Below are 17,526 nucleotides of genomic sequence, written 5' to 3'. Positions count from 1 at the left end.
CTCCTGCCTCTCTTCCCCTCTCTCTCCCTCCCCATCTTTCTTACTCTGATTGATGGCCCCTCCATTTGGGAAAAGGAGGAAACAAAACAGAGAAAGAAAGGAAAAGAGAGCAGTAAAGCATAGACGTGCAGACACACAGACACACAGACACACACACACACACACACACACACACACACACACACACACACGTGTGAAGAAGGTCTTCTGGGTGAAATACAAACAGAGTCATAAAAGACACATGTGCACACACACTCATAATTAAACTGGGATGGAAAACATTACATTGTCCTCTGAGACAAAGATGTAAACACATATACACACAAATACATGGAAATTTACAGAATCACACACACACATACACACAAACACACATCCCTTTTGAAGGCAAGTAAAGTCCCGAGGCCAAGCTAAACAGTGTGTTTATTTTTAAGCATATCACTAACCTTAGTATTACAACTTTCATGTTCTCTCCAAACATCCACACACACAGATGACACCGACATTCACACACACATCTAAACACACACACACACACACACACACACAAACGATACACTTAAGGTTTCTTTCTCAGGTTGTCTCCGGACGTCCTTTTTTTAAATTTTATTTACGAACGAGCATCGGACAATACTGACCCCACTTTTTCAAAACTCTTCATACAGTCTGATTAACCAACATGAATCTCATCCCCAAAACTTGCTCAAAACAATTCTACATGTCTCAAAATAATCTCATTCAACCGTATGACAATTCACACTCAGAAATCACACACTGTCGCTCGTAACACACAGACCCTTCTTTAGATTTCAGGTTGCTACAGAATTACATGAAATCTGCCATTGTTCTGGTATGAATGTGTTTTTAACACACAGTTTTGAATGCAGTGTGTTAGCATTTGAAAAATGTGCTGCAGTGTTTTGCAGGTGGTGGGGTGGGAATGAAAACAGAGTTCATGGAGTTTGGAAGACGTGGTCATTGAATGCCTTTTGTCTGAAAAAATGATTCACAGTTTGGTTCATATAGACTTCTGTATCACTGACAGTATGCCAATGTACGTTAGCAATCGTTAAAAAAAAGTAAACCTACAGTACATCCGAATTTCTTTTATGTTGTTAGTTTCGGTTGTTATTTTGCATAACTACACCTATGTATCACTATCCATGCTGTACAGTTCAGTCACTCCAGAGTGATCAGCAGCACCGCCAAGAAAACTGGTGAAAAATATCTTACTCAATAATTAGTTTAAACACCTTGAATATGGCGCAGAAATCTGATCGTTAACTGATCTGTTAATTGTAAAGAAAAATCTAATATTCAACCTGTATGTCTCTTTATTCTATAAGTAATAAATGAAAAATATGAACCATGCACATACAGTAGCTTCCCAGGAGGCTCATGGTAGAGTAAATAAATGTTTTTAATCCATGACATTTAAGTTCAAATGTTTGTTATTATACAACAATGCAGTAAAATTCTCCAGTTTGATTAGTCAGAATATGTAGATTTTTTCCAGCTGTGTCAGATTTATATTAATAAGTTATTGTTTCTATGGTAACAGCTCACATACAGGTGCTCGCAAGGCCGACGCACCACACAGCCGAAGCCTAGTAATAACGGATTCTCAAAAAGTCTTGTTTAACAAAAGAAAAGGTATAAACCGAAACATATGAAGATTTCTGTAATGTAGACATTTGTTTAACATTTATGGAAGGAGTCTCCAGTGTCAGCTCTTTCAGTAAGTCAGTGAATACACACGTGCACACATGGTGCAGTTACTCAGGCCCTTTGGAGGAAACAAACAGGCCGATTATGTTAAACAGCTGCTTCACACATGCACAAAACACACACACACACTGAAACACACACACACACACACACACACACACACACACACACACACACACACACACACACACACACACACATACTGTATTTCTAGCTTGTTCACGCAAGCATTTCCATCACGTTCCAGAATAATGACATCACTCCTGCTCTCAGACTCGTTATTCTCAAATGATCTCCATGTCAAACACACACACACACACACTGCAAACATGTGGCAGAGAGAGAGAGAGAGAGAGAGAGAGAGAGAGAGAGAGAGAGAGAGAGAGAGAGAGAGAGAGAGAGAGAGAGAGAGAGAGAGAGAGAGAGAGAGAGAGAGAGAGAGAGAGAGAGAGAGAATATAAGAAAAATTAAAAAATAAGAATAAAGGACAGCAATAATAGAAAAAGTAGAGGAAATGAGATGGAAGTATTATCATTTATAAGCAGGACTGTGACTAATGATTATTTTATGTTTAATCAATTATGTTTAATCAATCCGTGTTTTTTTTTCGGGGTTTTTTTTGGATTAAACAATTCATTAAAAGTGTTAATTATTTTTAAAAAGATCTACTAACTATCATAAACTGTTTATTTTGAAAAGTATAGTTTTGAATTAGTATTACATTAATCATATTTTACAGCTTTTACAGCATGAGTCAACAATTTTTCCTACTTTTTTGCAACTACACTATACATTCACATGCCACATAATTTTGTGGACACCCAAGCATCACACCCACATGTGCTTGCTGAACATCACTGTCCACAAGCTCCTCCTTTGCTGCTATATCATCAGCCCCACTCTTTAAAGAAGGTTTTCCACTAGAGTTTGGAGTGTGGCTGTGGGAATTTCTGCCCATTCAGATCCAAGAGCTTTAGTGATGTCAGATACTGATGCTAAGAGATAAAGCCTGCTGCACAGTCAGCATTACAATTTATCCCTAAGGTGTTTCCTTACATTTCCCTACAAATCCCTAACATTTGGAAAAACTAACTACACTGTAATGTTGACACTTTAGTATAAACTACTTTTGTGGCACAGAAAATAAGATATATGAAATATAGATATGTGAAATAAGATGCACCATTTTTTTTGCTAACTCTTTTCTTTCTTTTCTAAACTGTCACATTTAATCATTGAATTTTGTGTTAGCGTGCTACTTAATGAGTTATTCATTCCTAATATACTCCTTCACATGTTCTCTGTGTCTGAAATAAACCAGACAAAATAAAAGGTATCATGGAAAAAGGAATGATGATAGTAGAGAAAGAGGGGAAGAAAAGGGAAAAGTGGGGCTAGGGGAGAAATGTGGAGAAGATATAGTGGTGAAGAAAGTGAAAAAGTGAGATGTAGGGAATGAACGAAAAGAGAGAATGAAGAAATAGACAGGAGAGCGAGGGTGAGATGGAAAATAAAAGAAGAGGGAAAGACAGAAAAGAGAGAATAAAGCAGGAAATGCAGACAGAGGGAAAATGAAAATGATAACAGAACAGAGAAATGGATCAGGAGAGCGAAAAGGAAATAGAGTCTTTTTAGAAGGCAAATCAATTTGTTGTAACACACAGCCACACACACACACACACACACACACACTCACACGCACTCCTGCATCTCTAATGAGAGAAGAGAGCAGGGAAAGGCATCCACAGTATACACCTTGATACTAGCTACAGAGAGAGAGAGAGAGAGAGAGAGAGAGAGAGAGAGAGAGAGAGAGAGAGAGAGAGAGAGAGAGAGAGAGAGAGAGAGAGAGAGAGAGAGAGAGAGAGAGAGAGAGAAGCACGTCTGAGCATGCTCACAAACTGTGGTGGATGCCAAAACAGACAGCCATACACACACACTCACACATACACACACACACACACACACACACACACAAACACAAAAAATAAATGCCAACATAGGCTTAAACAGGCACACACATACACACACACACACACACACACACACACACACACACAGCCTGCTCTGCATCATGTGACACTTTGGACTGATAGAACAGAGAGGAGAGGCAGCTGCTGGCAGACAGCACAGAGAAATTCACCCTCTTACTCTCCGTCTGTCTCTCTCTTACTCTCCATCACATTCTATTCATCTCTTCTGACACACACACTAGACACACACACACACACACAGAGAGAGAAAGAGAGAGAGAGAGCTGGAGTGATTACAGTATTGTGTGTGTGTGTGTGTGTGTGTGTGTGTGTGTGTGTGTGTGTGTGTGTGTGTTAGGTTTGGGGGGTTCTGAGGTTGTTTCCATCCAACAATGACCAGCTGATGTCAAGGAAGAGACATGTTGCTGTTAGTGCTGTAAAGCTTCATTGATTTGAATTCGTTCATTCGACTCAGTTGGGACTCAGTAGGCATTGACTTACTTGGTGGACCAGAGGTAGAGCAGTGATTAAGGCGTTGATTAAGGACTACTGATTGACAGGTAACGAGTTCAAATCCCACCATTTCTAAGCTGATGAGTCCTTGAACAAAGTCCTTAACCCTTAACTGCTCAGCTGTTTAAATGTAAAACACAATGCCCTTTCACATCTGTATGTTGCTCTGCCAAATAACGTAAATAGACTATGTTAATCCAATCAGCAGTTATCATGGGGATGCAGGTGTTCACAGTTGCCATGGTAACCCCTCAGTACAGTATGTGACATATAACAAATTCTATAGACAATGGATTAAATGGAATTTAGATTTCGACAACTTGTTTATTGTGTTAGCTTATTTATCGTGTTAGCTTATTTATCACTAGACTTGCTAAATCACATGCACAACTCACTACACAATAAAATGACTCAACTTTACTGTCGGACAAAAATCACACATTGTTAAAGAATTCTTTCGTCTTGAGTTAAGGTGAGGTGACTTAAAACACAGAATGTGGCATTTTAAATCTACAATGATAACAATCAACAGTACCAGAAATTTCTGATCAAAATGATGTGCATAAAAATCCAGCAAAAATCAGCTACAAATAGGTTAATAGCAACAATGCAAAAGCTAATCAAAAGCTATGATTTCATTGTGATAATTTACTACAATGTGACAAATGCTTCCTGCACTTATGCAGCCTTTACAAAGAACAAGAAGAGAAAAAATTAACTAAAGTCATTAGTCCCAGGATCAACTTAATCTCCAGGGTCTGTATGGAGTAAGCTGGTCCTCTCGTCATTTCTCATATATGTTTCTCATCCGGATTTAAATCTACATCATCTTGACCTAAATTCAGCATGAAGTGCTGCTCTGTGCTTGGATCCATCCTCACCACACTGATCCATGTTATCCCACGCTGCCAAGCAGCTCTGCTTCACCATCGCTAAACACACACGTCATTTCATCACAAACCTCAAGACTCCCATAGTAAAGCATCAATCAGTTGAAGAATGAGATAGAACCCAACATCCGGCACATCCGCCAATGTCAATGAGCTGGAAAGCAGGAAAAAATGAGGGAGCAGGGAGCAGGAAATGTGTGTGTGTGTGTGTGTGTGTGTGTGTGTGTGTGTGTGTGTGTGTGTGTGTGTGTGTGTGTGTGTGTGTGTGTGTGTTTGTGTGTGTGTGTGTGCACATTCTTCCTATCCCCACAAGGAGAAATGTTTTTCAATTCAATTCAATTCAATTTATTTCTATAGCGCTTGTAACAATTCACATTGTCTCAAAGCAGCTTGTGTGTGTGTGTGTGTGTGTGTGTGTGTGTGTGTGTGTGTGTGTGTGTGTGTGTGTGTGTGTGTGTGTGTGTGTGTGTCTGTGTGTAAGAAGAAGAATAAAACTAAGAATAAAAATAAATAAATGAATACATACATTTAAACAAGTTTAAATTTTTATGAAAAATATGAATGTAAAATTTTAAGCTGGAGGTGACGGTGGCAAGGAAAAACTCCCTGAGATGATATGAGGAAGAAACCTTGAGAGGAACCAGACTCAGAAGGGAACCCATCCTCATTTGGGGGACACTGGACAGTAAATAATGTAAATGTAAACAATTTCATTTCTACAACAGTTTATAATAATGCAACCGAGAGCTCCTGAGGAACTAATGGGTCAGTGCAAACTCTGAGTTCAGCCCAGACCCAACACTAATATCTTCATATGATTGCTGATAAAGACCATACCATGCAGTTGACTGACGCAACAATGGTTCAGGGCATGACAGTCTCTGTGCGGCTCCATCCACAGCAATCACATGATTATGATCAATATTTGTTTTTATATTTTTAAACAAAAGGAGTAGCTTTCATTTAAAAGCTTTTCTTAGATTTCTTAGATTAACTGCACTAATAATCTTGTCAATGGAAGGTCCTCACAAGGATAGTAAAAATGTGTGAGTGTGTGTATTCCTAGCTCCAGATTCTACTCTCTCTCTCTCTCTCTCTCTCAGACACACACAAACATGCACACACATGCACACACACTTACCTGTTTGTGCATCTCTATGTTAAGTCCGTAGGACATCTCATAGTACTGCAAACACAGAGAAACACAGGGTCTTTACTCAACAATTCATCTAATGAACATGACTAATGAATACATCATCAATCAAATTAAAGCCTCTCCAACTTGACATGGACAAATGACAATCTATAGATAGAGATAGTGACAGGGAGAGTCAAAGATGGAGAGACATAAGGGAGAGGGAGAAAGAGAAGGCTGAGACTTTAAAAGCCTGTTATTAGATCATTTATCTGTAATAAGGGCATTTTTAACCACCCCACCCTGCCTTCCAGGCAGCAGGATGAAATCTACACTCTCTGATTCTGGTTTGGTTCCATGCTTCAGTGGCTCAGTGTGGAAAGGTTCATTCTGTCATTAAGCTGCTGTTTAAATTTGGATTAAAAAAAACAACAAAACAAAACAGCTTGTTACCCTGCCAATGACATGCTCAATCTGTCACTTTGCATTGAGATCGATTTTCGTTATGTGTAAAATGACAATTTCACAGTGTTAAGTCTTCTGGCTTTGGCAGGGCACACCACAACCAGTCAGAGCATCTCATTCAAATACTTCAATCCATAGCTGTGTTTTACCAGTGCAGTGAATCAAATTGTTTTTGTTTTTTGCCATTGTCCTCCATTCACACTGAGGTGACAAGTTCCATGTCACTCGTCTAGTCTTGTGGGTGTTATATAGTTAGTGTAGTAGCTATATATAGCTTCAAAAGCTAAAGTTAAAAGTTAAAAACTAAATAAATAATGCACAAATCAGTGTAAAAACTGGTTGTTTGATTTACAAGTTTTTTACAAGTAATATTGCTTGCCCATAACTGTTACTGAAATCTGTCAGGAAAATGCAGACGGTAAATGATGTAAGTGTAGAGAGTGTTTATTGAGGCAAAATGCAAACAAACAAATCAAAATCGAGAGGCAAAGATCAGGCGATGTGTAAACATGGACAATATATGAGCAAATCAAATAGTAAACAACCGGAGAAAGAAACACCACAGTAGAAAAAAGGTCTGATGTAAAGACAAGTATAAATACCCTGAACGTATACTTCATATTAAACAGAAAAACACAAGCATTTAAATGCATACACAATTCAACAAGCAAGCTTAAAACAGGTGAGACTAATCATGATTCACGAGTTCAACAGCCGGTGACAATACAGGGGCTGACACGACATGAACCAAAACTTACATGGCAATGTTAACAAAACACACACACAAGTACACACAAGTACTGAGTTTTTCAGCACTCTGCGATGGGGAAGGGGATTACTGACAGGCTTCGTGTCGAGTTGTTTGCTGTTGTTGCTTTGTCACTTGAATGCAAATCTCTTCTGTATTTTCCAGTTGCCAACTAATTGTTAATGCTAACAATTTAATTAGCTAGCTAGCATCTAGTTAGGTAACATGCAGCAATGAATCTAGTGAAAAAACTATTCTTGATTCTCAGAAACCAAGATTTTAGAGATCCCACCGTACTGAGAAGTGTCTTTAACTATGTGTTAAAGATAATCAAAATATTGCTATTGCAGGCTACATGTGGAAGAATTTAACATGGGCTGTGTTGCGCTCTTTCATGGCTACATCCTAAATCACATAATGTGCACAGATTTGTATGCATGATGATAAGTACGATACTGTGTCATTTAGGCAAAATTTCACAACTCTGTATAAACGTAGCCATAGGTTTCTCCGCAAGTACAGAAGCACTGTACACATTTGAAAATGAGACTGTATAAAGTAAATATAAATTATCCACTGGAATGACACATGAGCGTACTGCTTTGTTTGTTCCAGTTTATTTATGTCAAAAATGTGCAGATCCACTAACGAGGGCTAAACTCTAGCTAAAATACGGCACTGGGAGAAAATCTATCACTTCTGGTCGCCTCAGTGGGTGTATTTTTATTACCCAGTCTGTGCTCTCTGTGTATTTTGTTTTCTTGTCAGATCCTTTAGGCCTGAGTCGCTAGCTAAACCATGAAGCAATAAATATACACACCAAGGCAAGCGGATGCCCCACGGATGACATCCCTGATAAAATTGAGATTAAAAAATAACAATACAGAGAAATAGAAAAACATCTTCTGTTAGACACTAACTAGTTAAAGTGTGCAAATATACTTCATATGCAGAGGTGTGTGTGTGTGTGTGTGTGTGTGTGTGTGCGCGTGTGTGTGTGTGTGTGTGTGTGTGTGTGTGTGTGTGTGTGTGTGTGTGTGTGTGTGTGTGTGTGTGTGTGTGTGTGTATGTGTGAGCGAGAGAGAGAGAGAGAGAGAGAACATGATAGAGTCAGAAAAAGACAGTACAGGAAGTAAAAAAAAGTGAGAAGCAGAACGAGAGTGAGACAGACAGAAAGTGATAAAGAGAGATTAAGAGCTTGTGTGTGTGTGTGTGTGTGTGTGTGTGTGTGTGTGTGTGTGTGTGTGTGTGTGTGTGTGTGTGTGTGTGTGTGTGGTGTGTGCGTGTTTCTGCATTTGTGTGTGATGAATTGGTCTTGGTGACACACTCAGTCTCAGCAGGCAGACAAGCAGCACAGTGTGAGTGATGGAGATGAAATCTGACTCAACTGCTCTCCCTCTCTCTTTCTGTCTTTCCTTTTCTTCCTTTCTGTCACACCCACACTCACTTGCTCCCTCACTCTCCCTCACACTCACTCCCTCGCTCACCACACTGGTTCCCTCCCTTCCTCTCTCCCTCCAGTCTCTTCATGTGCTATTCAATTCAGCCCTGCTCTTTTTCTTCCATTTCGCTCACTTGATCATTTCTCACTCTGTCTCCTTATCTGTCTCTCCTGCCCAGCTCCTCTGATCCCTCCTCACTTTTCTCTCCATCTCTTCTGCGCTATCATTAAATAAACTCCATTTCTCTCACATCATCTCAGGCTTATACCCCTGCCATTCTCTCTCACGCCCTCTCTTTTTTTGCCCCTGAAAATTTCTACCTTAGCGACCTGTCTTTTTCATGAGAGGCATGCTGTACTTACATATAAAACACAAGATGCAAACAAAAGAGCATAATTTGCATTGTGCTCAAAATCACTGAAAAATAAACACCTTTCAGGACAACTAGAAAGATTATATTTAATGTATCCAGAGGATCTCCCTCCTCTGGATTTAATCCAAAGTAGTTTTATTGGTATAACTATAATTGCTTGTAGTATTCCCAAAGCTAGAAGTATTCTGCATTCCATTAACAGTTTATACAGAAATAACAGGAACATTATTTTCAAAAGTACAACCACAATGCACACACTAGAAAATCTTAAAGCTGACCATGAATTTGTGTATAATGTGTGTGTGTGTGTGTGTGTGTGTGTGTGTGTGTGTGTGTGTGTGTGTGTGTGTGTGTGTGTGTGTGTGTGTGTGTGTGTGTGTGTGCGCGTGTATTTTTCTTTTCGTTACACAATATGAGATTTACTTTCACTGAGACTGAAAGGACAAAGAGGTAGAATGACAGAGTAAGAAACACAAAAGAAAACTCATATATTAATATTTCTAAACAACATTGCACAAAACAAAATGTTGCAACTTTTGTCCAGAGCCTGGTCTGTGCACCTTGAAAAACCATTTAATGAGTTACTAAGATTTTATATGTAGGTTTACTACTTACACTGTCAAGTTAAAATCACATATTTATTTTGACTCCATGCACAAAATGTATGAGCATGAAGATAAACTAGACTAGCCATCCGATGAGGACCAAAGAAATGGAGCTTCATGCAGGAGGAAGAGTGTATAGTATGTATGTATATCGCAGCTGAAGCTCTGCAGTGGCTGAGGTGCATTACTGGAAGATTTAGTATAATCCACCCATAGGAGGCGCTCTTTTACCATTTTGTCATGTTCAATTCTCTGTGAGCTTTACTTCTACTTTATTTTACAGCTGTCTAAATGAATAAAAATCAGCTGTAAGCTACATGTTTGGTCTTTGACCTGATACTGACATTTAACAAGATACACATATTAATACAAAGTATATCAGCCACATACAGTTCACACAAATTTTCACACAAATTTACAAAGACTGATAAAATGACCACAAGGCAATGTTCTGAACTTCTACAGCCAATTTCTCTCTCTCTCTCTCTCTCTCTCTCTCTCTCTCTCTCTCTCTCTCTCTCTCTCTCTCTCTCTCTCTGTCTGTGTCTCTCTCTGTCTCTTTCTCTCTCTCTCTGTCTGTGTCTCTCTGTCTGTCTGTCTCTCTCTCTCTCTGTCTCTCTCTCTCTCTCTCTCTCTCTCTCTCTGTCTCTCTCTCATATGTCTCTACACACATTTCACACTGCAGGCTGCAGGTCTGAAAGCTTATAATACAGTAAAAGCACAGAGCACTGTGGACCCTATATTACTGGTAATAAAATGTGAAGTCTTATACACACTGCTTAATGGCTCGGCCCTGTTCAGCAGCCTTGAGCAGGCCTAAAGCCCACAGTCAGACCCACCTGAAGCAAAACCCCTCTGCCACCCTGCCTAAGGATCGACCAGCAAATCCACATAAACACATGTATTGTCTTGTAATTTTTTTGTTTGCTCTGTCTTTTGTCCTGCACTGTCTTTTTGTCTTGTCCTGCACTGTTTGCACCATGTTGCACAGAAGCACTTTATGTATCTAGGACTACTTACTAAGTCCTTATTGCTCTGTCTTTCTTTTATGTAGCACCAGAGTCCTGGAGAAACGTTGTCTCATTTCACTGTGTACTGCAACAGCTATATATGGTTGAAATGACAATAAAAGCTTCTTGACTGGGCTCGACTCTTCATACCGCAGTCATGCATCACTATGTCTGAATTCAGTGGTACAGTAACAGTAATATCTCAGCAGAAATGCAGTGTAAAGTATCAAAAATGTTTTCATGACACTGATCCTATTTTATATTAAATATTAGGCATTCACCATTCCCGGCCATTCACATTTGACTAGCATTCTGCCGAAAATCTCTTCTCATTTGTAATTCAAAACAGAAGTAAAGGCAGCATTTTTGACACCTGAAGTAATGTCCTTTTGAATTAATCAACACTTAAACTCATTGTCAGTTAGTTATTCAGGAGCTTGAGTGTGGGCGGCAGTGTGCTAGTTTCAGAATAATAAACACTAGATTCATCTTAAATCTCATAATGCACCCTATTAATGTTTGTAGGAGGCCGGTTCAGTGTGTAGTATATTTCACAGAGACAGAAAGTAAAAAAAACAGCCATCCAGAAAATTAGTTAATCATGTCTATGTATGTACTACATGAGGTTTGTTTAAGCCCTAGAGAGAGCGCTGGAGACGGAAGCAAAAAAAATATATATATATATATAGAAAAAAACAATCGCCCAACGTGGGGCTCGAACCCACGACCCTGAGATTAAGAGTCTCATGCTCTACCGACTGAGCTAGCCGGGCTGTGACGCAGCACAGGCGTCATCGTTTACAATACAATCTTCGAATACTCGTTTGTATGTTTAAATGTTTAACTTAATAATGCAAAACAGAACAGAATAAAGATTTTTTTTGTATGGAAAAGTCTTTTAATCCAACAATACTACGTGGAATTAAAAACACCTGCTGTTAAAAGTCCTCACTGTGCTATTTTCGTTAGCCTAGCATTGTGAACGGTTGTGCGTTTATACAGTAGTATATTAGCTTTTTTTTTAACAATTCATTTTACTTCATTACATCACTACAATAATTCCCTTCCTGTTAGTACAGGACGTAGTTTATCATATGACAGTCTTATGATATTTCTGCTGTGTTTGTGCAGAATATATTATATGATATTATATTATATGATGTGATGACATTTAATGTGTTAAACTCGAGTTTGAGGAGACCTAATATTCCTAGAAGGAATGTCACATGGACTGCAGAAGTCTGAAATTCCAGAAATTCCAAAGCTTTAATTTGAAGTATTAAGGAATTAGAAATGTGAGATTAATTATATTAGTAGTGCTGAATGTCTTACATTACCACAGGCTATGGATTATTTCCTATTTCATATTGTCTAGCTGACATTTTTTTACATTTTAAACTTTTATATTGATATAAAAGCCTGGAAATGATCAAACTTACTGACTGTTGGCTAACAGTCTACTGATACTGATCATGTTTACTGATAAAGTTTAGCTACACACAAAAAAAAACTATTAAAACTTTTAAAAAGTTTATAGACTAGTGTTTCATGTTTATCTAAAATTGAAGTATTTATTGGCAGGCTTTATATTTGCCCTTTTTTTAACGTCAGTTTCCTTGCCTAAATGTGGACATGAACACAAATGGAATGAGCTGTGCATTGATGTATTTTATAAGGAAATAGGCATTTTACTGATGTTCATAAATTCATGTAGAAATAGGACAATATTGCAATATGTCTGCAATTCTTTCAAACTTGAGTTCATTTTTTAAAAACCAATTGCCCTTTTTATAGATTATGTGAATAGATATGTGAATGTTTTGAGGAATTGAGAAATGTAGAAAGTGAAATATTTGACTAATACAGGACACAAATTCCTGAATACCATCTTTTACCGCTTCACTACATATGCTGGTCAAATATTTTCCATTTCCTAACTGATCTCTCACTGCCTTTAAATATCAAATTCATAAACATTTAAAAGACAAATCGATGGGGGTAAAATAAAACTTCAGCTTGTCTACAAAATTTTTCTTTAAATCACTTTTCAATCACATTCCTGCAACTTTTTACTAGTATTCATCCCTGTACTGACCCATGTGAAGGATCATAAAGGATATGAATATACGATACATTGGGAAGATTGATATAAATGAGACGTCCAGATTTGTGAACTAAATATGATGGTTAAAAGTCTGTAACCTCGTAAAATTAGGGTGGCAGGATGTGGCACTGTGGGATTTATTGGGCTCATAATTATCACCCACTACCTCTCTAAAGTTACATAACCCACCTTGCATGTTATTGCATTCTCGTTATTTTGCGTGTATATGTGTGTGTGAGTGTGTGTTGGGAGCAGATTGCACACGGCATGCGGTGGATGTAGCTTGGTTCAGCACGTCTTAGCCTGCCCCCATGCCGATGCAGCAGTTTGTGCATGAATATGTGTGTGTGTGTGTGTGTGTGTGTGTGTGTGTGTGTGTGTGTGTGTGTGTGTGTGTGCATACATGCAGTCTAATGGGGACTACAGTCTAATGAGTGTGTTAAGTGTCCTCCGGTTGAACTAGGCAGCTGCCTGTTGTCCGAATGTACTGCTGCAATATGTCCGGATGAAATGCTAAATATTCGGTACTCAACGTATGTGTGTGTATTTGGCTACCGCTGGGGCATATACAGCTTTGCTCAGTCCCAGCATTAAAGTACTAGGTAAAAAAAAAGTTTAAATATCTATATAATGTTAAATTAAAAGGAGGCAGGCAAAAAAGTGTAAAAAAATAAAATAAATAATTGCAAAAATTACAATTTTAAACATTAATACTACTAAGACATCATATCCACAATATGTTGGAAAAGCATACTATGATATTTTATAAATTAACAATTTATCAGAATATCATCATAACACTCAGAGCTACAATGAATGTGAGCCGACAACATTTAAACTGTATAAAGCTTTTTCAACAATTCCTGTTTGTATTCTGTTTGGAGTCTGATTGTGTTTAGTACTATTACTAATATAAATTGTTTAAGTGTGTAAATACTTAGTAATTCAAACTTGCACACTGGCTTAAAAAATTAAATTTAGGATATGGGTTTTTTAATTCTCTATTTTGATTCATACGTCTACTTGACTGTGTAATAATTAATCTTGAGTCCTCCGTGGACTTGATTAATGAGGAATTGCTGGAAAATGCTATTTTTTTATTCTGAAAAAGAGCTTTCATCTGAGCCTTGTTATCTGCTCTTTACATGATGCTGACATTAACATTAAACGTTTATCATGATGTCATTCTGACCAACAGAACGGTGGCATTTTTACATCTAATGGCTGTAAAAGAAACACAAATGAACAGGGTTATATTGATTGCATGGTGAGTGATATATTTCATATATCAAATTGTTGCTTAGGGGGCACGGTGACTTAGTGGTTAGCACGTTCGCCTCAAACCTCCAGGGTTGGGGGTTCGATTCCTGCCTCTGCCTTGTGTGTGTGGAGTTTACATGTTCTCCCCATGCCTCCGGGTACTCCGGTTTCCTCCTCCGGTCCAAAGACATGCAATATAGGTTGATTGGCATCTCTGGAAAATTGTCTGTAGTGTGTGAATGAGAGTGTGTGTGTGTGTGCCCTGCGATGTGTGTTGGCACTCCGTCCAGGGTGTATCCTGCCTTGATGCCTGATGACGCCTGAGATAGGCACAGGCTCCCTGTGACCCGAGGTAGTTCGGATAAGTGGTAGAAAATGAATGAAATTGTTGCTTCAGACACACTGCTGGAGAAACACACACACACTGGGTTTTGAGGAGAGGACATGGGGAATGAGAACCTTTTTACTAATTCAGACAAGGAAGGTTAATTGAATTTGAGAGCTCCTTTTAAACTTTTTACTATAGAGCTTGGATTTACTCTAAACATGAACACGAGTTATTATTTAAAAATATACCAAAAGAGCAAAGATACTCTTCTCCCCAATAAAACAGGAGATGATTCATGAAGATGAATGAATTTGGACTGATGTGCTCAAGTCTTCTGGACTGTAATATTAACTGTCACGCTCTGGTCCTGCAGCCTTCCTTACATCCTAAATACTCTCGACTGGTCTCAAGCAGTGGCATCACTTTCTGTCATGGTAAAGGAACAAAGTTTGTTCATGTGTAATAAAATCTATTAATGTATTAATGAAGCAACAATTAAACTAAACATTTATTAGACATGCCATGTAAAAATGTGCAAAAAATAGAAATCTTTACCCAATATGCCTACACTGAAGTGGCAAATATTACACTTTCCAAATATTGCTAATGATGATCCTCACTCACTCAATTTCTACCGCTTATCTGAATTTCTACCGCTTATCTGAACTTCTCGGGTCACGGGTAAAAGTAAATACACGAAAAGTTCTTGAAATAATCTTACTGTAATTAGACCAGAAAAATGCCAAAGAAACAAACAAAAACAGTTCTTAAGGTTTGGACTTCTGAACATTAGATCTCTTGCACCCAAAGCACTTATTGTAAATGAAATGATCTTAGATAATAGCCTTACTGCACTCTGCCTCACCGAAACGTGGATTAAACCAAATGAATACATCAGTCTAAATGAGTCTACACCATCAGGATATATCTATAAGCACGAGCCTCGTCTGACTGGTCGTGGAGGTGGTGTCGCCACTATCCTTAGTGATTACCTCACTGTTACCCAGAGAACACAGCATAGATTTAGTTCTTTTGAAGTGCTCGTCCTTAATGTTACACTATCGCACATGCACACGAAGAAATCCCTGATGTCTCTTGCTCTAGCGACCGTGTACAGACCCCCAGGGCCCTACACAGTTTTTCTTAGAGAATTCACAGATTTTCTCTCAGGCCTATTGGTTAACTTTGACAAAGCATTAATTGTAGGAGACTTTAACATTCATGTTGACGACACAAACGACGCTTTAGGACTCACATCTATGGACTTACTAAACTCACTTGGGCTCAAACAAAACATCACTAGTGCAACTCATCGACGTAACCACACACTAGATTTAATAATATCACACAGAATAGAAGTCACTGATATAGATATCATACCTCAAAGTGATGACATCACAGACCATTACATCATAATGTACACACTACCTATAGAACAGACTAACTGTGTCTCACCACGTTATCGACTTGGTAGAACCATTATTCCGACCACCAAAGACAGATTCACAAATAACCTGCCTGATCTGTCTGGACTTCTTACTGTACCCTCAAACTCAAACGACCTAGATGCAATGACTAACAGCATAGACGCTATATTCACTAGCACATTAGACACTGTTTCCCCAGTCAGATTACAGAAGGTTAGAGATAAAACACTTGCACCATGGTATAATAGTCATACTCACACCCTCAAGAGGGAGACCCGTAACCTCGAACGGAAATGGAGAAAAACTAAATTAGAGGTGTTTAGAATTGCGTATAAGGACAGTATGTCCAGCTACAGACAGGCTCTAAAAGCTGCTAGGGCTGAGCACCTGAGCAAACTCATAGAAAATAACCAGAACAATCCCAGGTTTTTATTTAGCACAGTGGCTAGTTTAACAAAAAAATCAGAAATCTGAACACACTATTCCATCACATTTCAGTAGTGAGGACTTTATGAGATTCTTCACTGATAAAATCGAAAGTATCAGGAATAAAATAGGTGACGCTCAACATATGAGAGCAACCAGTGACACAATCTCACCTAAGGCTTTACACAGCTTTACAAGTACAGGACAGGAAGAGTTAGATAAACTTATTACTACAGCTAAATCAACAACATGTTCACTAGACCCCATCCCAACTAAACTACTGAAAGAAGTGTTACATAAAGCTGGTGAGCCTCTTCTTAATATCATTAACTCCTCGTTATCTTTAGGTTACGTCCCGAAGTCTTTTAAGTTGGCAGTTATTAGGCCACTCATCAAAAACCTAACTTAGACCCTAATGAACTATCAAATTACAGACCTATCTCACACCTTCCGTTTATGTCTAAAATACTTGAAAAGGTTGTGTCTGTTCAACTGAGCTCCTTCTTACAGGAGAGCAACATCCTTGAAGAGTTTCAGTCAGGTTTCAGGCCCCATCATAGCACAGAAACTGCACTTGTTAAAGTTACAAACGACTTGTTCTTAGCTTCGGACCAAGACTGTATGTCACTATTAGTTCTACTTGACCTTAGTGCTGCATTCGACACTATAGATCACAACATTCTTCTAGATCGCTTACAATATTACACAGGTATTCATGGTCAGGCTTTAAGCTGGTTTAGATCCTACCTGTCTGACCGATACCATTTTGTAGAATTAAATGGTGAATCCTCCAGTTTACTACCAGTTAATTATGGGGTCCCTCAAGGATCAGTTCTAGGACATCTGCTTTTCTCTATATACATGCTTCCATTAGGGAACATTATTAGAAGACATGGGATTAGTTTCCATTGTTATGCTGATGACACACAGTTATATATCTCATCAAAACCAGATGAAATAGCCACAGTGTCCAAATTAACTCAGTGCCTTAGAGAGATAAAAGACTGGATGAGCTGCAACTTTCTATTGTTAAACTCCGATAAGACAGAAATACTACTCATAGGTCCAAAAACCAGTGCACAGAAACTCTCACAACTTA

At 38.5% G+C, this 17,526-nt stretch overlaps 1 protein-coding gene and 1 non-coding gene across 3 annotated transcripts in view; both read right to left on the bottom strand.

Annotated features, from left to right (window-relative positions):
• tle2b (TLE family member 2, transcriptional corepressor b) overlaps window positions 1–17,526 on the bottom strand; it is a 63,877-nt gene that overhangs the window by 27,036 nt on the left and 19,315 nt on the right. For both annotated transcript variants that reach the window (XM_027169668.2, XM_027169669.2), the window contains exon 5: window positions 6,246–6,290. In XM_027169668.2, the coding sequence (XP_027025469.1) occupies window positions 6,246–6,290 (45 nt within the window). The remainder of the gene's footprint in view (window positions 1–6,245; window positions 6,291–17,526) is intronic.
• On the bottom strand, window positions 11,583–11,655 carry trnak-cuu. Its single transcript has one exon. It is a non-coding gene; the product is annotated as a tRNA-Lys (tRNA).

This window comes from Tachysurus fulvidraco, chromosome 2 (assembly GCF_022655615.1).
Source record: "Tachysurus fulvidraco isolate hzauxx_2018 chromosome 2, HZAU_PFXX_2.0, whole genome shotgun sequence".
Classification (NCBI taxonomy): domain Eukaryota; kingdom Metazoa; phylum Chordata; class Actinopteri; order Siluriformes; family Bagridae; genus Tachysurus; species Tachysurus fulvidraco.
The sequence above is the reverse complement of the archived record's forward strand: the minus strand, read 5'-3'. Positions and strand labels throughout refer to the sequence as shown.